General features: G+C 50.4%; 6 protein-coding genes across 6 annotated transcripts; 2 read left to right on the top strand and 4 right to left on the bottom strand.

Moving 5' to 3' along the window:
• Nucleotides 1-681: 681 nt before the first annotated feature.
• SIN3 (transcriptional regulator SIN3) lies at nucleotides 682-6,235 on the bottom strand (the record flags this gene model as incomplete). The annotated part of the gene is made up of 8 exons (XM_033569011.1): nucleotides 682-1,296; nucleotides 1,366-3,465; nucleotides 3,683-4,168; nucleotides 4,243-4,963; nucleotides 5,015-5,115; nucleotides 5,243-5,901; nucleotides 5,979-6,046; nucleotides 6,135-6,235. 8 exons carry the CDS (start codon nucleotides 6,233-6,235, stop codon nucleotides 682-684), a joined length of 4,851 nt encoding a protein of 1,616 aa, XP_033427817.1.
• A 1,351-nt stretch (nucleotides 6,236-7,586) lies between these two features.
• Nucleotides 7,587-9,397, bottom strand: CDC55 (protein phosphatase 2A regulatory subunit CDC55; the record flags this gene model as incomplete). The annotated part of the gene is made up of 5 exons (XM_033569012.1): nucleotides 7,587-8,179; nucleotides 8,242-8,887; nucleotides 8,941-9,038; nucleotides 9,138-9,178; nucleotides 9,354-9,397. 5 exons carry the CDS (start codon nucleotides 9,395-9,397, stop codon nucleotides 7,587-7,589), a joined length of 1,422 nt encoding a protein of 473 aa, XP_033427818.1.
• Nucleotides 9,398-10,843: 1,446 nt separating this feature from the next.
• Nucleotides 10,844-11,899, top strand: ATNIH1004_004343 (uncharacterized protein; the record flags this gene model as incomplete). The annotated part of the gene is made up of 1 exon (XM_033569013.1): nucleotides 10,844-11,899. One exon carries the CDS (start codon nucleotides 10,844-10,846, stop codon nucleotides 11,897-11,899), a length of 1,056 nt encoding a protein of 351 aa, XP_033427819.1.
• A 312-nt stretch (nucleotides 11,900-12,211) lies between these two features.
• Nucleotides 12,212-14,363, bottom strand: osm1 (putative fumarate reductase Osm1; the record flags this gene model as incomplete). The annotated part of the gene is made up of 5 exons (XM_033569014.1): nucleotides 12,212-12,309; nucleotides 12,374-13,809; nucleotides 13,862-14,099; nucleotides 14,191-14,259; nucleotides 14,324-14,363. 5 exons carry the CDS (start codon nucleotides 14,361-14,363, stop codon nucleotides 12,212-12,214), a joined length of 1,881 nt encoding a protein of 626 aa, XP_033427820.1.
• A 1,580-nt stretch (nucleotides 14,364-15,943) lies between these two features.
• Nucleotides 15,944-17,574, bottom strand: ATNIH1004_004345 (aldehyde dehydrogenase; the record flags this gene model as incomplete). The annotated part of the gene is made up of 3 exons (XM_033569015.1): nucleotides 15,944-16,088; nucleotides 16,137-17,030; nucleotides 17,093-17,574. The coding sequence occupies 3 exons, from the start codon at nucleotides 17,572-17,574 to the stop codon at nucleotides 15,944-15,946; spliced, it is 1,521 nt and encodes a 506-aa protein (XP_033427821.1).
• Nucleotides 17,575-19,556: 1,982 nt separating this feature from the next.
• Nucleotides 19,557-20,734, top strand: ATNIH1004_004346 (uncharacterized protein; the record flags this gene model as incomplete). Its single annotated transcript, XM_033569016.1, has 3 exons — nucleotides 19,557-19,743; nucleotides 19,804-19,874; nucleotides 19,934-20,734. 3 exons carry the CDS (start codon nucleotides 19,557-19,559, stop codon nucleotides 20,732-20,734), a joined length of 1,059 nt encoding a protein of 352 aa, XP_033427822.1.
• Between the last annotated feature and the right edge of the window lie 315 nt (nucleotides 20,735-21,049).

Consider the following 21,049-nt stretch of genomic DNA (forward strand, 5'->3'; position numbering starts at 1 on the left):
CTCCTCGTGCATCAACTGGGAGGGACTTTAAAATAACTCAGTCAGTTAAACTATCACCAATTCCTCGGATAAGTCCCCCATCTCCACTCCCCAGTCCCAGGAGAGCTTCAAGGGAGAAAGACCAGAAGGTCCCCCGCCGAGACTGGCCCATCGGCGTAGTCTCGGCCTGTTCGGCTATCCGGTCTCGGCCACACGGAGCTTTCCAGTTGGGAATGATTCGGTACGGTTGGAAAAGAAAATTAAAAAAAAAAAATAATAAATGAAAAAAAAGAAACAATAACCATGCTCAGACACTTCCTAAAGTACAAGTACAGAGAGAAAGCAACCCATATGTGATCCATCCTGGAATCCCCTACACCAGCCCAAAGCACCTCGCCGTGGTCTGCCCGAATCCATTCATGCACATGGCCGTGCTCGATGCAGCTATGAAACATAGACTGCTGCGAACATGGGATGACACACCTAGAAAGACATAAATAGAAGTAGTTCCATGCAAAATAAATCATTCCCACCGGCACTGTAAAAAATATCACAGAAAAAATTGAAGAATTAAAAAAATAACACCTGAAAAACCCCGACTACTGGTTTGTCCATATACCCCAACCTTGTTCTTGCCAGAGATACCTTTTCCGTCGGCTAGCTACCTCAGATCGGAAAGTATTCACCGGACCATGTCACCCCTCACTGTTCCTTGAACTCAGAAGCGGGCTCTTCGGCATCAGCCATCTCCGTATCCTCCTTGTTATCCTGCTGGTCGGAACCTGGTGCCTCCGGAGCGGTGGTCTCACCCTCGGTCTTGTTGCCCTTGATCCAGGAACGGAAGCGCTGATTGGACTCGTCCACTTGATCCTTACTGAGACCATGCGCCCAGCCGGGGTTGTTGACAAACTTCTCGGTGAACCGGTCACGCCGCCGCTCCTTGACAGCTGCTTCCTCCTTAGCAACCTCCTCGGTCGACTCCTCTGATGGAGCAGTGGGGCGCCACCACCAGTCGTAACTACCCGGTTCGTACAGGATATGATAGCTGTTGGCACAGATGCGAATAATGAGACCGTCCAAGTGTACCAGGGGCCGGTAGTAGCGGTTGTATTCCTCTTCCTGTTCCAACTTTGGGGGAAGGTTTCGCTTCAAGAAAGGCATGCGCATCTGAGAGAACGGCACACCTTCCGTGGGGTCACGCATGGTGTAAGCGGAGACATAGTACGACCAGCGCGCTTCCTGGCTCAGCTCTTCGTTCTCCAAAGTGGCATCCTCCGGCATCAGGAGTTGCACGGAAGTCTTCTTGGTAGTAGGGCTCTGCAAGGACCATCCCCTGTTAGAAATGAAATGTGGCTTGATAGAAAGCAACGTGCTGGGATCACTTACATATGTAACACGATAGATATCGCCATCCCGGACCAGTCTCTCCACCTGCTTTCGATACTGAATCTCTTGGTTGTGCGTGGTTTCCTCCTTGTCCCGTTCCTTAAAAAAAAGGTTGATAATGTCAGAGCTGCGGTCCTTGGAATCCCCACTGAAAATAGCGCCGGCAAACTTGGCGATTCCTGTGAACATCTTCTCCAAATTGTACAGCTGGTAACCGCTCCGCAAGTAGTACCGACGGAGAGTTTCCTCCAAGTGAGAGGTCTCCAAATCGCCCTTGATGACCTCCTCGCACATCCGTACCACCTGCTGGTACAGATTCGCCGTGGATCCGCAATCGTAGAAGAAATCCGTAGGCGCTTTGTCAATCAGACCCAGCTCTTGTGCCGGCTTCCCAACCAGAGCACGCCGCACGTCCTCATGAGCGTCCTTCTCGTGCAGTTTGATCCGCAAAAGGCGCGAATAGAGAATCTCAAACGTGCGGAAGAAGCAGTAGATGTTCAAATTAGCATAAAGGTGGTGGACATTCTTCTCATAAGACTCGTTCAAGGTGTACTCCCGCTGGAGGTTGAAGTTGCCCTGTCCGGGGTGCTCCATCCACTTCAGCTCGGCCACGTCGAATGTCTCAGTAGGGTCCGGGATAGGGGTGGATGGGACGAGGACGGCATCGGGAGTACCGTCACGGCTGGCTGGAGTACTGCCCCCTTTCTCAGTCCGGTTGGCTTTCTCGCTGCGGCGTTCCAGAACATCGCGAAGCAAATCGACCTTCTTGCCGTTTATACCCTTGCGGCCACGGGGAGTTGAGGATTCCTCCGCAGCCAGACTCTCGTCATCGCCCTCCTCAGCCGGAGACGTGCCGCTTGACAGCTCATTCATATACACATGGAAAGTGTCACGGTCCATACCAAAAAATACCGGGATAAAGTCCTTGATGAAGGTCATCACCTTCTGGGGGTCGGCTCCAAACCCAGCAGAGTTGCGGTCAATAAATGTCAAAAGCAAGTGAGTAGCATCGATGAGAACCGCCGCGTCGTCGAAAGTGAATTCAAATTGGTGCTTGGCGACCTGGAACCCGCTCTTGCGAATATTCTTGCTCTCCTCATATTTAGTTTGGATTTCGTTCTGGATGTGCTTCGCCACAAACAGCTTCTTGTCCGTCCCTTTGCTGGCTATGGCCTGATGATCCAGGCTTCGCCAGTAGGCCTTTTGCATTTGCTCGCGCCAGATCTTATCCCATTCGCGTTGACTAGCCTTCCATTCCTCACACTTTTGCTTTAAGCGGAACAAGACGATGGGAAGCACATGGCAAGGTCTTTCGAACATCTCACGGATGATCTTTTCTCCCCGCTGTCGGTCATAGATCTTCTTGATCACACGCTGGTAGATCGCCTCACTCTGACCCCCAAGGCCGGGAGGAAGCTTGAAAGCGGTCCTCTCCGCATCCGACATGACAAGGAACTGCTGTACAATGGGCTCAATCAGCTGGATAGTGCGAGTACATGCTTCAATGTGGTGATCGTAGTCGTGCCTATCCTCTTCGATGCGATGCAAGGTATCTTCATACGAATTCTTACGGTGCGCCACAAAACCAGAGTCTTCCGAAGCCCAGGTAGGATGAGAAGCCCATTCGTCATTCAGGACACTGTAGCACAACTGATCACGACCGCTGCATGGCTTCTGTCGCTCGCGCTTTGGCAGAAGGCGATAGCTGGGTCCAAGGGAGCGGCAATGGGACAGGTTGACAATACCCTGCTCCTGCTTGGCCTTGACCTCGATGATTTTGTCCTCGGGTTCCTCGACGTGCATAAAGCGCTTGAACCACGCCATGAGCTCGGGGTTGGAACCGATGTAGCCAGCAGCCCTCTTTACAAGTACGTGGCGATCAATGAGGTCAGTTGAGTACAAGTTGCAAAGCTTGAGGAACTCGCTAAACGTCTGCTTATTACCGATGTACTTCTTTACGCGGTCGAAAAAGGCAAACTCCTCCTGGCTGGGCGTCAAGGAGAAGGTGGGCTGAATCGGCTCGGGTAGGGCGGGGACAAGGGTGGGCGAGACGGTGGGGGCTTCTGCCTGGGTGGTTTTCGTATGATGGACCTTGGCTCTCTTAGGAGGATGTTAGCAGCTACTCTGCGCAATGGGCACATGGGGAAACAGCAGTGAGGGGCGGGCATTGGGCGGTATGGTTAAGGTGGCACGGAGAAAAGCACAAAACGACCTTGCGATTTCATAATCATGGACTCATGTCAGGTAGTAGACAATAGTTGCAAAGACAGAATACCCGACGATAACCTCAAAAAACCATCGCGAGGGATTAACCCACCTTGTTGGCATTGCCTGGCTGGATGGCTGGAGCTCGGCCGCCCTGAGCATCCGCCATGCGTGCGCTATCGACAGCGGAAGATCCGGAGACCGAAGGGCCCAAAGTAGCCGGAGCTCCAGGGACGCCTCGGCGCTTTTTGCCTTCCTTGCCGGAATCCTTCACGTTGAACTGACCGAGAGGAGGCATTTTGACGTCGCGATTCGGGGTCTGAGAGGGAAGTGTTGTGGCATTGGAGAAGTTGGGCTCCCCTCGCACATTACTCATGGGTGCTGCCGCCTCCTCCGCCTGACGTGCCGCTGCCTGCTGTCTGGCATGCGCAGCAGACTCGGGCAGGAACTGTTTGAAATCTTCCAAGAGATCCGGCGCAGTGTTAAACAGTTGAGTGACTTGAGCGTAGACGTCCTGGATTGGCTTCGACTCGCGCTGGTACGTCTGCAGGATTTCGAGAAACTGTTTATAGATTTCAGGAGCGCTCGAAAAACGATTCTATTCCAGAATAGGGAAGCAGAAAACATTAGTGTCAACCGGAATTTTGGTGTGTTTACGGGAGGAGCACTTACTTTGATTTTGTTCACGTAACTGATCGCATGGTTGAATTCGACAGGTCCGCGTTTATTCAAATCCGCCTGCGAGCCTTGAAGCATGCCCGATCCAACACCTGCCAGACTGTTCATGGGCTGGTTCAAACTAGAGTTTTGACCCGACGCAGGGGACACTTGCATCAACCCGGGGCGTCCGAGGCCAGCAGAGGCAGCCGACGCGGCGCCCTGGAGCTGCGAGACACCACGCTGATCCTGTTGGTGAGCCATGGCCGCTGCGCCAGCTGCAGCCTGCTGCTCTTGCTGAGTTGGGTAATCGTAGTGGTGTTCCTGGGGCTGACCTTGTCCACCCTGCTGTCCGTACATGCTAGTACCCATCATGCGAGAACCAGGCGAGTACGAACCTGGAAGGGTACCCTGCTGTTGTTGAGGTTGTTGTGGTGGTTGGGGTTGGGCTTGTTGCCAGCCAGGACGAGACTGGTCAAAGAAGTCCGGGCGTCCGTGAGGGCCAAGGGAACTAGTCGGACCCAATTCACCAGAGGACTCTAATGAATGACGCGCACGCGGCATGCTAAGAGTGTTCGTACCCGAGGGTGTCGTCACTCGAATCGCGTCTGGATTATCTTCCGTTCCGCATTCAATCCGATAACCAGGAGGCAGGAAAGTATTGAACCCCTGGATAAGAGCAGGGTGTCCATTGAATAGCGATGAGACGCGCTGAATCACGCCAGGAGTATCGATGCTGCTGAAAATCAGAAAAAGAACGGGTTTGCGCCAGTGACCGGTTGCTTACGTCTGGCTCTTGAAGTCCTTCATTATATCGAGAAATCGATTGTAAACGTCCGGCTGATCGACAAAACGGACCTTCACCTGATCGAGGTAGCTGAGCGCATCCTAGATAATAAACGTTAGCAAAGGTTGTCCGAAATCGCAGAAATCAGATGAAGCAGCGAATTAATAATAATAATAATAATAATAAACAAACGCGAATGGAGATAATCCTTCCCCCGGAGATACTTACATTCAAAATTGGTTGCTGGCCCTGAGCAAGGGCAGCAACATTACCCGGAATCTGGGGACCTGAGGTACTGAAACCCATCATGGGTTGTCCTGGACCGGCGGCGGGATGCTGCATGAATGATCTTGGGGTTCCTTCTCCATGTTGCATCTGTGGGCCATAGATCGAACCAGGACCTCCAGATGACTGCATGGACCCCTGAGGGGCATTCTGGGGGTTTGATCCAAGGTTCGACAAAAGCCCATTGGGGCCATGAATGGAATTTGGCACTTTCGAGGCAACCGGCTGGTGCAGAGGGATCGACCCTGTATGGCTCTGGACAGGGTGATGCTGCTGCTGCTCACGCTGTCGCTCCAGTTGTTGCCTTTCTAATTGTTCACGCTCACGCTGCTCACGCTCTCTGTGGACCATCTCCTCTTGATGACGTCTCTCCAACAATTCGCGTTCTCTGGAGTCTCGTTCTCGCTCTCGGTTAATGGACTGGGGAGATGGATGTTGCATGGCTTGGCCGATGCCTGGCAGAGAATGTCCCGCATTGTGAGAAGGAACAGAGGGGTGCTGGCCATATGCAGGAGGCTGATGGGGACCGGCATGGCCCTGGCTCAGTTCTGCCAGCCCAGGGAGGGAGTGGCCAGCAGGTTGGCTTGCAGGGTGATAGGGGCCTGTTAGCAGCAGCGGGTTAGTCAACTGAGCATTACACCCTCATGACCATAATATCACTGAACAAGGGGATTCAGACCGGCTGGAGGGGGAAGAACGGGCCCTGCAGGCTGGGAGGACGGGCCTTGCTGGGGCGGTGGGTTTTGACTACAGAGCGAGAGACAGAACCGGGTTAGCTTTGCGAATTATCCTGGACAAGGCACGAAAAACAGCAGACAAGAATTTAATCACATACCTATAAGAGCCCAATGGGCGAGGTTGTTGATTCATCTGGTCTATCCCGGGGTGTGAAGGAGGGCCACCGGGGTGCCAGTTATCATTCCCAGAGGAGTTCATGTTCTGTGCATGGATAAGAAAGCCGAGAAATAAGGATGTGTGCTCTAAGAACTTCTAAACGAGGTTAAGAAAAACAAGAAAAAAAAAAAAAAAACAAAAGAGTTTCAAGTGGTGACCGCTCCCAGTCCAAGCTGTGAGTCTGCTATTCCTTTTCGCACAGTTGAGTTCTGTCTCCAAGTCTCTGTCTCCAAGTCATTTCACAGCAACATCACTGTGCTGACGAGACTGAGCCAACCGCAGGACCACAGATTAAGAAGCAGGCTGAAAGGTCAAATATCAAGAGGATAGTGTGGAAAGAGACCAAGCGAAGGTGAAAAGGGGACCAAGCCGGCAAGAAGCAGACTGAGCTGGTGATGATGGTTTGCGCGCGACCGAGCACGGATAGTCTCCAGAGAGAAGGCGGAGAGAGGCTTTGACAACGCTAACACTCTTTCAGCCATAGCGCCACTGACGGGATTACGCTTTTCCGAGATTTTGTCCTTTCTGTTCCTTTGCACGGTGATTGGCTGTGGACAAGACGGGATCTGCAGTTCGGGCTCTAACATGAGTCGTGACAACGTCATCGACTGGTTGCTCCCAGTTGTATGACACTCTATCCCAACAGAGTCCAGAGAGTAGTAGTACAGAGCAGTCTATGGAGATAAAAATGCAATTCCCAAAGAGAAAATCCTATCATTTCATTATCTACTTCAGTAACGCTAAATAGACAGCTGTATCAATTGAAACCAGTCCATCAAAAAAAAAAAAAAAAAAAAAAAAGAAAAGAAAAGAAAAAAAAAAAAGATAAAGAAAAGAAAGAAATAAAAAACTGCTCATCTAGCAGCCAACATAGAGTAACCATTTTAGGGCAAAGGCCCATGGCCCGGGTCTCTGCCGGGGTGGATGCTTCATCCAGACCGACATCGAGCAAGGCAGGGAAGAAAAGAGGTCCTCTGGAGGTTCCACATCTTCGTTCTCTATCCTATATCCCAGTAAAACGCCTCCCCCATCGGAAATAAGCCCAATAAACGTAGTCAGTGGGGGAAATAATGGAGCCAAAGTCAAAAGGAGGTTGAAGAAATAGATCGGGAAACAATGCATGGCCAACACCAAAAGACGAGGGGGGAGGGAGAGAGAAGAGAGAAAAGTACGGAAATATTTGAACTTGAACTTGTAACTTGAATTCTGGATCTGTGGGTGCTGCTGCTAGTGTCCTCTTTTTTTCGTCTGTAAAACTTTGTTCCATGCTTGCCTGAACTGAACACTGACCCGCCTTTGACTATTAAATCATTCAGTCCCCTACTTACAACGCAGAGAAGACAAATAGCTATAACACCCAGGTGGTTAGTCACTGTCTCAAATACATGAAACGTTATGGACGAGGGGAGGATAAGCTCACGTTGTTAGTGGCAGCAATGGCAATACTATCTTCGTAAGGGTGCCAGCTCATATGCAGGATCTTCTTGTTGAAGTCGATCTGATCCGCATCAGTCTCCTTTTTCATCCGGCTGCCAGGGCCCGCAGGGCTACCGGCTCTAGACCCGTTCTTCTTTCCATTGGCGCCCTTGTTCATCGGTGTTGGAACGCCGACCTTCTTTGCTTTGAAGGCCGACTTGTCTGCCTGTAACACTATTTCCGTCTCCTTGCTCGAGTCGGTGGGGTAGATCATAAAGTTGTTATTATAACTGCCAGTCATGACATTCTCTGCATCGCCCGAGAAAACTACTTCAAACTTATCAAAGATACTATCGTTCTCGTATGTGTCGCACAGGCGAGGTCGCAAATGTTCGTGGATAGGAATAGTCTTTACCGGTTGCCGTTCCATATTGACATCCCATATTTTGACCGTCAGGTAGTCTCTGGATACGATATAGCGGCCGTCGTGCGAGAATCGTACGTCGGAGATGGAGGAAATGATTTCGGAGAAAAATGAACGAGAGGAGGCATCTTCTTCTTGCTCGAAGACTGGATAGAAGTCAGTTTCGGCCACCAACGAGAATAACATACATGGTGGGTAAGTGGCTCACGTTTCTGGTGCTCGTCGCACAAGGCCCGCTGTCGCATATCGGCAAGCTTAATTGTGCCTTTGGAGCTGGCATACATGAACCAGTTGCAACTGGTTGGGTGGAATTCGGCGGCGGTGATTACTTCTGTCAGTTCTTCCATGTTCGCGGGTTTGATATCGACAATGTTGAAGCTTTGGTCTTGGATATTAAGGTTCCACAGGTTCACCCGTAGATCATCGCTACTTATGAACGTTTCCCCGTCGCTGTTGACGGATATACTGTTGATGTGGTATGCGTGCGCATTGGCATATGTCCTTCGAGGGACGGCAGCCACCACGGTATCATGGTGCGTCATTCGAGGAAGTTTCAACAAGGAAGGGTCCTTGAACGATAGACGGGGCGCACGGGGTGCCCCTCCGCCACCCACACCTGCCGGCGTAAGCTCACTCGAGAGATTGTTTTCCGCAACGACCTTGAGCGACTTGTCAAACACCTTCCACAGCTTTATCGTTTTATCATTTGTCGAAAGAAGAAAATGAGATGCATTCTGCCGTCTACACCATTTTATTTTGTTGATCTTCTCTTCGATCTCTAGGGACTTCAGATAATCAAACTCCGGCTCGTGCGACTGGAACTCGGTGTGGAACTTGTACTCGCAGGTTTTTTTCTACCACGACAGTTAGAACCGTCAACACTGGGGACGTTGCAGGAAGCCAATACCGTCTCATTTCGCTCGAACAGCACTACTCTCCCGCCCTTGTCTCCCGTAGCTAGATAGTTCCCGGTATGGTCGAACTCGACGGTTGAAATGATATCCGCTGTAAGAGGAGACCAGCGTGTCAGCCATGACATCATTTTCTCGCACAAAAGATAGATCACTCAATTTGGCGAGAAGAATCAAGGGGGCAGGTGCGAACCTTCTGTGATATCCTCTACATCTCCTTTGTCACCGAAGCACCTATAGTCAATTAGTACTCTGGAAAATCCCCTTGTCCAGTCGCCGAATGCAGAAGACAAAGCACAAAACAAAAATCAAGACCCTGGATCGGCGCCCGAATCTCAATTGCGAGAGAGCCGCCTGGTAGTCGACGAGGCATCGCGAAGGGATCATCAAACCGAAGGGCCGAACTCACTGTGTGAACTTCCAGGTAGGTGAACCTGGATCCCTGTCTACCATTTTCTTTCAGACCACCCTTCACCTTGGGTAGACAATTGACAACCGAATTTCCAATGCCCAAACAGCTCGATGTGCGATACGAAGAAGTGGGGTTCACGGGAGTGAGTGTCGTGGCGTAACGAGGATCCCTTTCTGGATGGGATTTTTTTTTTTATAAAGTTAAAAAAAAAAAAAAAATACTATTCTGATGGTGACAGGAGTGAAGTAGAGCGGTGAACACGACGGCAAAAAGGCTGGAGCTGTGGTATGAGAATGGACCTCGAGAGTGGAGATAAGGGAGGATGAAGGTCCAACTAGCCGATGGAATGGAGGAGAGAGAGGGGGAGGAGGAAGCAGACGACGTAAGGCAGAGACCGGGACAGTCACTGGCAGGCTGAAGAAGACAAAAGATTGACAGCCTGAGCTGGCGATATCACAATGATGAGGGGTGACGTTGAAAAAGGAGGTCGGTATTAATTTTTTCCCCTCGTTCTATGTTTTTTTTGTCCCTTTGATTTTTTGTTCTAATTAAATTTTGTTGTTACCTTTTTTCTTTCTTTTTCTTCTTTCCCTGTCTCTCTTTCCTGCAGGAGAAAGAAGACTCAGTAGCAACAACTGCCACGACGACGACGACGACGACGACGACAACAGACAGAGACAGTCTGTTGAAGGGGAAGGAGAGTCGGGGGGGACCAAAGGTGGGATGGAGGAAGGAAGAAGAGAGGGAATGGAGAGAGGGTGAGGCGGTATTGGGAAGTACTGTCTGGTCGGTGGTGGGGAGGAGTGGCTGCCGTAAAACCACTTACACTTACTCACTAACGAAGTCACCGCCAACTGGGCGCTGACATCAACCACTCACTCAAGCGCCCGATCCGATCCAGATCCCGGCAGACCGATGGATAAGTCATCGTGGAGATTGTCTTTTTTTTCGTCATAGTTTTTTCTGGCTTCAGGAACGGTGCTCCTGGTGGTTCTCTTTTCCTCCGACCCCGCATCCCACTAATTGATCAACTAGCAAGGTAGGAGGTATATCGTCCCTACTATTTATACTACGTAACTATATTTCGTGTCTTTTCGGTCCATCCCTCGACTGTTTCCCATATAGAACCACCCATACCCAATGACGCGCGCGATAGGCCGGCTCCTACCGGAGACAATCCATCTCTCACTATCCTTACTGTTCTGAGATTATCCAGTGGGGGATTGTTGGTTCCATTATTTTTATTGTGGTACTTATGTGGCGGCTCTTCACATGCGCTTTTCTTTCCCTTGGGCCGAGCATAACTCACTTACTATACTACTTTCCTATGCCTACCTTGGTAGTTCCTAGCCAACATCACGTTCTTACCCTGTTCTGTCCATACCATCGATGAGATAGGTATCGCATGTTGTAAAAGCCCACCTTCCTCCATTAATTTCGAACAAGAGCTGTCCCTAGCACTATTCCATCCTCCCCGCCATCACACGATGACCGACGACGAGAAGCGGGGCACGGGCACCCAAGGCAAAACCGCCAACACAGACCGCAAGTCGACCCATCCTTCCACCAATGCCATGGAAGCCCAAACCAGCTCTTCCCTGACGAGTCGGATCCAAAATTCAGCATCGCGACTTGCAAGGGATGCCTTTCATGCTTCCGGTTCATCCGCAGATGCTGCGCATTTGCTAGCGGATGGCAGCAAGTCGGGTGCTTCTTCGTCGACCGCAGCAGCTTTGGCAGCAGCGCAACAATACACAGAAGCCTCGGTCCCTTCCTCGTCCTCTTCGGGTCGACACCAATCCCACAATACCACTAGAGAAACGTTCCGATCGTCGTCGTCGAGCCAACAAGGCGGGTTCACTCTCCCCTCGTTTACCGAGGAAGAATTCCAGCATTCCTATGGTGTAGACCCTTTCGGTGGCGACCAGGAGATCCCAAATACAGCGTCGGATAAAAGAAAGGGAAAAGGAAAGGAGACATCTACGACGAATCTCTCCCCTTTTAACAATACCATCTCCACACAAAGAAGCTTTCAACCGATCCCCACGCCATCCGACGGCGATGCAGTGGTGTCTCTACTGTCAGATTCAACGTTCGATCCCACATTTCCACCAGCGGCCAACGAACCCGCTGATATTATAGAGACAGAGCTATCTCAACCTCAACTCACCCCAGCAGAGATCGAAATGATTGAATCCTTCCGTCGGAGCATGCCTCCGTCCGACACGTCCAACGAGCAGTCGCATCCCCATCGCTTCACATCCTACAGTCTCATTCCAGATATCAACACAATCCTAAACAATGCCCCGTCGGGCACCCTCACCGATGCTACTACACTGCGGGATGCTGTCTTGACCGGGTTGCCCGGTTCTGCAGATTGGGTGGCTGTCGAGGAGAGATACCACGACGAAGTCTGGGGCTACCTACGACCTACATTGGAGGCCGCTGCAAAAGAGATGGAATCGAACCAGAACTTGGATATCACCAAGGAGGGACCTGCTGTGCGACGACTGAAGATGATCTTGAAGCACATGCAGACTTGACCGCGGACGAGAAAGAAATTATATATATCAAGGGGCAGAAACGCCATTTTTACTCTTTTACTTCTGCTTCATCTCATATTCACCTTGTACAACAACGATTATGTAAAGTATATAGAAACATTTCATAGAATAAAATAAAGAAAAAATATTTCATATTTGTATCTTACAGACTAAGAAGATAAAAGGAATAGATATATCATCACAGGCATAGGTAACAAGTGCCAAAAAAAAATTCAAAGAGAGAAAAGGGGGTATGTCAAAAAGCTGCGTCATGATTTTCTCTTCCGATAGAATGGTTCTATTTCAATCAGTCTAGATCTCTAGAGTAGGGGTCTGGCCCTTGACACGGCCGATGACAATCTGCGATGCATATTTGGGAATAACCTCGTCGTCATGGAGCATGGCGAATTCTGCAAAGAAATACTGGTTAGCATACGACATGTCGAAATCGATGGGAGAATAGAGAGGGAATACCTTCTGTGGCATCACGGCCCATAAAGTTGAAGAGAGCATTGGCTCCGCCGGGATGCTCATCCAGCCAGTTGGTCACGTCCAAGACAACACCCTTGACGACGATCCATAGGTCATCTTTCTTGTTGTGTTTGGCGATCTCCTCCATGGAGTATTCCGTGGAAGGGATCTCGAACTTCTTGGGACCGGTCTCGGCGGCGGCGGCGGCGGCGGGAGCAGCGGGGGTCTGGGCTGCGCTTGCGGGGGCACCCACGGTAGCTTGGGCACCGCCGGCACCTGCACCGCCCCACTCGACGGAGATCTTGCCGGGGGTAGAGGGGTCGATGTGCAAGGAGATCTGACCCAGACGCTGCTGAGCGCTGGAGACACCGCCGGAAACCAGTTTCTGGAAGAGATGCTGGCTGGCGCTGTCGCCGGCAACACGACCGTAGACCACGCAGCCCAGAAGGGAAGAGCCACCCAGACGGTTGGCGCCGTGGACACCACCTGCCAGTTCACCGCAGGCGTAGAGACCCTCGAAGGGCTTCTTCTCCGAGTTGAGCACCTGGGCGTGCTCGTTGATCTCGATACCACCCATGGTGAAGTGCAGGACGGGCTCCATCAGGGCCACGTGGAAGTCATCGTTGATGTCGAAGGGCATGTTGTGGAAGAAACGCTTGTTCCAGGGGTCCTTCTTCTTGCCATCGGCGATGGCGTTGTACTCGGTGAAGGTCTTCTGCAGAGCAGCCTCCCCGCAGCCGATCTCCTTAGCCAGCTCCTTGCCAGTTATTTTCTTCATCAATCCACGGCCGGAGTAGTGGCGAGTGTGGAAGTCCAGAACGTTGGAGGCCTTGCTGTTGAGCACAAGACGGATGGGCCACTTACCCTTCTCCTTCTCCTTCCACATCTGGCCGGACACATAGTCACGGTGGCCCAGCTCGTCCGAGAACCGCTGGCCATCCGAGTTGAGCAGGAGACCACCCTCACCACGGAGAGCTTCAGCAGCAAGGAATTTAAACTTAGCAGTAGGGTCCTTAGGGTCAACAAGACCCGTAGGATGCACCTGGACCTTGTCCATGTCGATGCCGTTGGCACCAATTTCCATCAACATCTTCTGACCATCACCAGTAGCGTGAGTACCGTTGGTACTGGACAGGCCGAAGGTGTCAGGGCGGTGCTGCTTCAGAAGCGACCCATCACCAAAGTCGGCAGCATAGCCACCAGTGGCAAGGACAACGATACCGTCTGCGGAGTGAGATTCACCATTGAGCTCATAAGTAACACCAGTCACAGTGTTTCCGGACTTGTTGACTGAGGTAACGCGGGCCTTCTTGACAATCTGGACACGGTCGGGTTCCTGCTCGTTGAGCTCTTCTAACCGCTGCATAAGAGCGTAGGTGATGGCCATTCCAGGGAACTTGGCATCGTGGCCACGATGTGTCCGGGGCTGAGAGTGGCCACTGTGACCGTTAGTGATCTAATTTGACCCGACCGAAGGAGAACGATACTCACCCGAGACGAGAAACAAGAGTCAAATCGAGGTTGAAAACATCCTGCAGCCATTCCACCGCAGCTGCGGACTTGTATGTGAGGACCTTGATGAGCTCGGGGCGAGCCTTATCTCTGGCGGATTTGAGGGTGTCTTCGTAGAAAGTCTTGACGCTGTCGGGGATTCCCAAGTCGACTTGAGTGCGCGTGAGGGCACCGTTGATACCCGAGGTAGCTTTGGTCGAGTTGCCACCGAAGAAAGCTGAAGTGGTCAGCCCTTTTCGTTGTTCTTTCTTCTTTTCTTTTCTTTTCTTCTCTTTTTCTTTCGCAGCATCATTAAAAATAGAACATACACTGCTTATCTAGAACAAGAACGTTTCCACCGTTTAGGTAGACAGTGTGGGCGGCACTGAGACCAGACACTAAGAAACGAGGTAATTGTCAGCAATGCGGGGAAAGCTGTTAACTATGACTGGGACAACGTACATCCACCACCGACGACGATAACTCTAGGAGGGGTGGCCATAGTGACTGTGAGAGAGTAAAAGGGGGATAGGGAGAAAGATAGGATAGGAATAAGGATGAATAAGAAGGTCTGGGAAAGGGACCGGGGAAAGACGAGAGACGGAGATCTTAAAGCACCCAAGGATGCACCGACCAGGATCCGGGGGAGGAGAAGAATTGGGACAGGTTCAGAAGCCGACGCGACCGTCTGCTTGTCGGCCGAGGCTCATCATGTACCGTATGCTTACGGTTGCCCTGTCTCTGCACTTGGGCGGCTTTCCCACCGAGTAGGAAAGCCAATGTATGGTAGTTACCAGGTAATACCCATACAACAATACGCAACCCAGAATATTGATCCATCCGTGGTGTTGCTGGTGGCTCCTCTTAGTAAAGGCTATTCAACGAATTCTGGTTTGTCGTTGGCAATGGAGAAATGCTGGATGGGCTCCATACACATTCCAACTCTATTCAGGAGACTTTCCCCAATCTTCAGGATTGTAAGGGGGACCTTCACATGCTTGGGCATGCGACTTACCCCGGAAAGATGTCACGTTTAGTAGTCACTCCGGAGTCCACTGACTGATCAGCTTTCACATGTCGGACAGGAGCAAATGAGAATGCAGGCTTAGGTCAGCGCACGTCATGTTCAGCTGAAGGATGGGTTTGGATGAGTTCTGATATTTTGTCAGGAGAGCTTATCTGCATTGCGCTTGGTACGCATGTGTCTGTCTGGGTTGTTGATTAAAATAAATAGATACTATCCAACGTACGATATATAAATACTGGCAATATTCTCCACGACTACTAATATATGCATGTACTATCACCCATCAACCGAAACTCCAAAATGTATCATCACGTATTCAGCTGCCCCTGTCCATACACATACTGCACAATACTACCCCAACCAGCTCAAGTGGCAGCAACTTCTACCTCGGTCCGAGAGCCAGTGCACTGTACTCTAGATCCCCCTTAGTCCACAAGAGGAAAAGATCATAGAATAGTCCCCAAATTAAACCATCAGCCCATATCGACTTATATGCCTCCATTCCTGTTGCCCTCTGCAACTCTCATTTCACCTGGTAATAAACAACCTCCTGTCATCTCAGTACCAGTAACTAGGTACTAGCATTCAGCAGTCCATCGGCAATTGGTCACATGTCGCGACGGTTACTGGAACAGCGCTTGTGTTTTAATTTATCCACCAATCAACGTAGGGGGCTCAAATTCCGACGACATGATGACTTATCGGGTATGGGAATTACTGCTTTGGTGGTGGTTATGGTCAGTAGCCGGTGACGATGCTGAGGATATGCAACGCGTTGAGTTTATTTGCACTTCATCTAACTATAATATTAAGTGAGATTGGTATTATATCTGTCTACATGCTACGTTGTATGGATGCCAAAAGTGTGTTGTGTACTCGAGTTCTCGGTATTAATTTTCCTGAGATGTAGCACGATCTCCCGGTCTTTGAGATAGAAATTTAGGGTGTATATGTATGTCAATTGCATTAATATACTGTTAGTAACGGAATCAACAAAAAAAGGAACTTTTGTCTTAGGTTCGATATATATGCTGGACACTAGCTGTGCTTAATCATTAATCCATCCAGGTTACACTCTTGGTCACCAGAAATTCTTCGAGACCTTGGGCTGTATTGAATCGACCCCAGCCACTGTTCTTGACACCCCCATGAGGCAGAGCCGGCTCGTCATGAATGGACATGCTATTGATGTGCACAGCGCTGTGCTAATTAGCATCTTTCGTTGCATATAAGCCTGACAGAACTTACCCAGACTGAATCTTCTTGGCCATCGCCAGCCCTTTGCGCAGATCCTCCGTGAATATCGCTGCCGACAAACCGTAGCCACTGCTGTTGGCAATCCGAATGGCCTCCTCATCGCTGCTCACCACCATAGCGGCCGCTAGAGAGGCAAATGCTTCCTCCTTCCAGACATCCATGTGCTCCGTGACGCCACCGAGGAGCACTGGAGCCATCCGGACTCCCGAGTCGGTCTGCGTGTCTGCACCGCTAACAGATCCGTGGATGAAATGGGCACCATCTGCTAAAGCATCGGAGATGAGACGGCTCACACGTGCCTTGGAAGCCACATTAACCAAGGTCGGGGGTGGGGAAGAGGGGTCGAGATTCGAATTCAGTGCTTTCATCAGAGCCTCCATGAACGCCGGCGCAATGGAGGCATGGACCAGGATGCGGTCCGTAGCCATGCAAATTTGTCCGGACTGTAGAGTGTCAGAAACTGAATACCCAAGTACAGAAGGGAATCGTACGTTCAAATACGCTCCGGCTAGAACACCCTTGACAGCAGTTTCGATGTTTGCATCGGCGCACACGATAGAGCTGTTCTTGCCTCCGAGCTCCATCAGACACGGCTTGAGATTTTGCCCGCAGACTCTGGCGATTTTCCTTCCCACGGCCGTGCTTCCGGTGAAGTTGATCTTGCGCACTGCCGGGTGTTCGATCATGGCATTGACCACTTCTGGAGCATCCTGGGGTCGACAGGACACCAGATTGAGACATCCGGCGGGTAATCCAGCATCCTGGAACGCCCGCGTAAGAGCCCAGTACGAGCAGGGCGAGAGCTCGGAGGATTTCAGGATAGTAGTGTTGCCGGCAGCGAGGGCGCAGGCTGCCGAGCGGACACCAAAAACATATGGCGCGTTCCTGTGGATGATCAGCACGAAATGTAGCACGTTAGTAATTTACTGCAGCAATGAAGAACATACCACGGCACTAAGCCCAAAATCACACCCATGGGCTCCTTGTACACGATGGCGCTTTGACCCTCTTCCTCAACCACGGGGACGCTGCCGCAAATGGAGGTGATGCGCCCCGCAATGTCCCTCAACATGCGGATCCCGAGAGGCGCAATGAAGAACTGCGAGGCGCCTACGTCGGCTCCCATTTCGGTTCGCATGTATCCGGCGTTCTGCTCAAGGCGACTTTCTAAGATATCCGCTGCCTTCAGCAGGATGTCTCGTCGCACGGTGGGTTTGGTTTGTGACCAGGCTGGAAATGCAGCCTCGGCAGCCTCGACGGCACGAATGGCATCCTGGGGAGAGGCAGACGCCGTAGCCCAGCAGCGTTGGTTCGTATACGGACTGATGACATCAAAGGTCGAGTCGGTGATTTCTTCCTTGCCGTTGATAATCAATGGTATCACGGAGGGGGCGGAGGATGTATGATCGGGCCCGTTTTGGGTAGCCATTTGGAAGAGCAAAACTGGGCTAAAATAAATAAATAAATAGATAGATACCTGATTAACTCGTTTTAATATACGTAGGATTGAGGAACGAGGAGAATCTACCGAATGATGGCTTCGAGCGGTTCATCTAAAAGGCGAACGAGCGAAGGAACGATGTTGAAAACACGTGGCGCACTACGCGGATAACTTCGTAATTATTCACTCTCAAGATGTGTCGTGCCAGCGCCTACTAACTACGTAGTAGAGGCATTTGCGGGCCCCTATGGTTCATCTCTCTAGTCTCTCCTACCGTAACACCGTCAACCCATTCCACTAACGACCCCACCAGCCAATATTGCAGAACTCCATCGGTTGTCGATGAGGCAACATATTCATTGACAAGAATGCGAGTCGCAATTGACAGAATTAGCAGAATTAGCAGACCTGGCAGGCTTGGCTGAATTGGTTGAATTGACACTTTAACAGAACTAAAAAATAGGGGAAGAGATTTATTATCCTACAAAGGACCAACTACCATCTCCCGCCCTGGTTTTGCAGGGAATAGTTGGTGCTGCTAATGTGATGGCATAGATGACAAGTGAGACAATAAGCCTATCAATCGATCCGTGAGCGTTAACCTTTCCCACTATTGATGTGATAGTTTCCTGGCAGCGTCTATCACTAAACGATGATGTGGAACTGATAGACAATGACCCGGCACCTGGCGGATAATCAACTAAATTCCCCTACCTTTCGAGTATTCTGAGTGAAGATCTCCAGGTTTGTGCAATGGTACGCCTCCGATAGATCGCAAAGAAGATTCCGAGTTAGTTTCTCCATGAGACATGAATGGAGAGAACCATGGTCGTAGCGAGCGGTGACATTCAATAATAACGACACGATCAGGGCCATACTCCACAAAGTGGAGACGCAAAAAAAAAAAAAAAAAAAAACTTTAGGACGATTGAAACCAATCAGGCGAATCTATTGAACTAGTACAATCAAGAGAAGCATAGTCAGTTAGCTGTAGAATTGATTAGTTACCTACACCTATGTTCTCCGAAAAGAACGAGATCCGCTTTGCTTACGGCCACATGGGAATAGCGGTGCACGAGCCTGATAATCGCACAATAGATACTATTGATTTCTTTGCAGATCTTCTAGAACCCTGATTGCTCGCAGACGAGTAAACAATCCCGAACAATTCTCCGGAGTATCAGGATGCGAATATGGTCTACCGAGTCTAAATGGACCGGAGGCCGCGCAAAAGTCAAGTAACTATGATCCAAGGTTCGTGACGCGTGAAATAAATTCGAATCGTCCCACCCGTGGATCGGGCAGTTCTTTGGAAGCAAGCTCTATTCATGCACTTTTACTTGATAAGGAATGTTGACCCTCATGCATCGTACGACATGCATTGTCTAGAACCCCCGACATTGGGATTAGCGATACTAGCATCATATCATTTTTCAGGAAACTAATAGTCAACCATCTGTCTTCATTCAGAGTTTGGCTATTTTGATACCATTGTGATCGTCGCTTCGGCACAGTGGGTTTTTATTCTCACTCTGCTGGTCCGGAAGTCTCCACTGCTAGTGCAACCTGGATGATTTGCCAGTCAGTACTGTTTGGAGCCCTTCGGCTTGTCGACCTTTGTACATCGAGCCAGTCTATTGGCTTCATTTGACTGAGTCCCATCTGGTGGGTCCCGTCTTTTCCCTAATGCCCTGCAACGTAGTAGATAGTGGTGGGAACTGGGAAGTATCTAGACAGGGACCTTGTGCCACATATTAAGTCCAGGCACCGTCGTTACTCTTATGTTCCTCCAGTCAGTACTGCTTGCTCTGGAGCCAAAACTGTCTACAATCCTTCCAGGACATCGTGTTGTCTCATCTATATGTGTCTTGTATAATAGTATTATTTTCTATCTTTCCTTCACTCACTTTCTTTCCCTCTTTTTTGAATATCAGCTCCTTTTTTCCAGTCCCTCTCTTTAGATCTCCGCCATGAGTATCACGTCAAGAGGAGGTGAGATGATCAGTATCGTCTCGGTGCTGGTCGGTGTTGCCTTGATCACTGTCATCATGCGTGTATTTGCACGGTTGAAGCGAAGAGTTGGGTTTGGGGTAGACGACTATCTTTGTTTCCTCTCCATGGTTCTCCTCATTGCCATGCTGATTGAACTGGCTTTATGTGAGCACCCTTCTGGCATTGTCGGCTCGGTCCGGGACATTTACTAACCAACACTTCCAGGGGTTACCATAGGAGGCAACGGTGCGCACATGCGTGACCTTAATAAAGAGACCCTCGTGACCTTCTCCAAGGTATGAATACTTTGTACCACACCCTTGGTAAAATCTTCGATTAACCAACATCATTCCAGATCTTCCTTGCTAACCAGTTCACCTACTTTGTGCTCTCCCCCGCCATCAAGATCTCCATCATCTGCTTCTACCGACGTATCTTCACGATGCGACCCTTCCAATGGGTCACATTCGGCCTCAATACGTTAATCACTCTCTGGGGGGCCGCCATATTCCTTGCCTGTGCACTACAGTGCCGTCCCCTCCGAGCCTACTGGGACAAGAGCATCGAAGGCCACTGCTTTGACTCCAATGAGTTCTTCATCGTCAACCAGGTCTTCAACGTGATCATGGACTTCGTCATCCTGGCCCTGCCCGTGCCTATGATCTGGAACCTGCAGAGAGCATGGCAAGATAAACTGGCCTTGAACGGTGTCTTTGCCCTGGGAGCCTTCGTCTGCTTCGCTAGTATCTACCGCATCGTGGTACTTTTCTGGATCAAACCGGACGACACGACCTACACAGTCTACCAGGCGACCTTGTGGACGCATATTGAGCCATCTATCGGTCTCATCTGTTCCTGTCTCCCCATTGTCCGCGGACTCTTTCCCAGATTCAAAATCTCCGGGAGTCGCAAGTATGCCTCCGCGCCATACTATATCAATACTGACGTCAGCACCTCCCACTTTGTCGTGTCGAGTCCCAAGTCCCCTGCCTTGGAATATTATAAGATGGAGGATACGCTTGTCTCTCGCTCAATAAGTGATACTACTGTTCCGGCCCCCGATATCAATAATAAATATCTGGGTCCGATGGATATTACGGTCCGCACTGATATTAATATTAGCCAAGATGTGGCATCTATGAAATCGCACAGTTGATACAGTCCAGTTTTAAGGAACACTCAACTACCTACCACCAACTTCTGATCCTTCATGCTGATCTATTTGGCCCGGTTGAAGCGCTCGATCCGCTCAAACTTCGTCATCCGTGCGGTGACCCCTGTATTCCCAAGGGTATCACGAAGATCTAGATACCTGGAACATTCAGGATGCCTTGTAGACCATACTTTGGAGAATCGGCCCTACAGGATATTGAAATCTGGACTGAGAGTCAGTCGATGCACCAGGGTAGCTGCGTCCCAAACTCTCCCGCCAGGGTCGAAAGTGCAGGACTCTCACTACGGTGAAAGTTAC

Source organism: Aspergillus tanneri, assembly GCF_003426965.1.
Source record: "Aspergillus tanneri strain NIH1004 chromosome Unknown AapTan_3_pilon_pilon_pilon, whole genome shotgun sequence".
Classification (NCBI taxonomy): Eukaryota; Fungi; Ascomycota; class Eurotiomycetes; order Eurotiales; family Aspergillaceae; genus Aspergillus; species Aspergillus tanneri.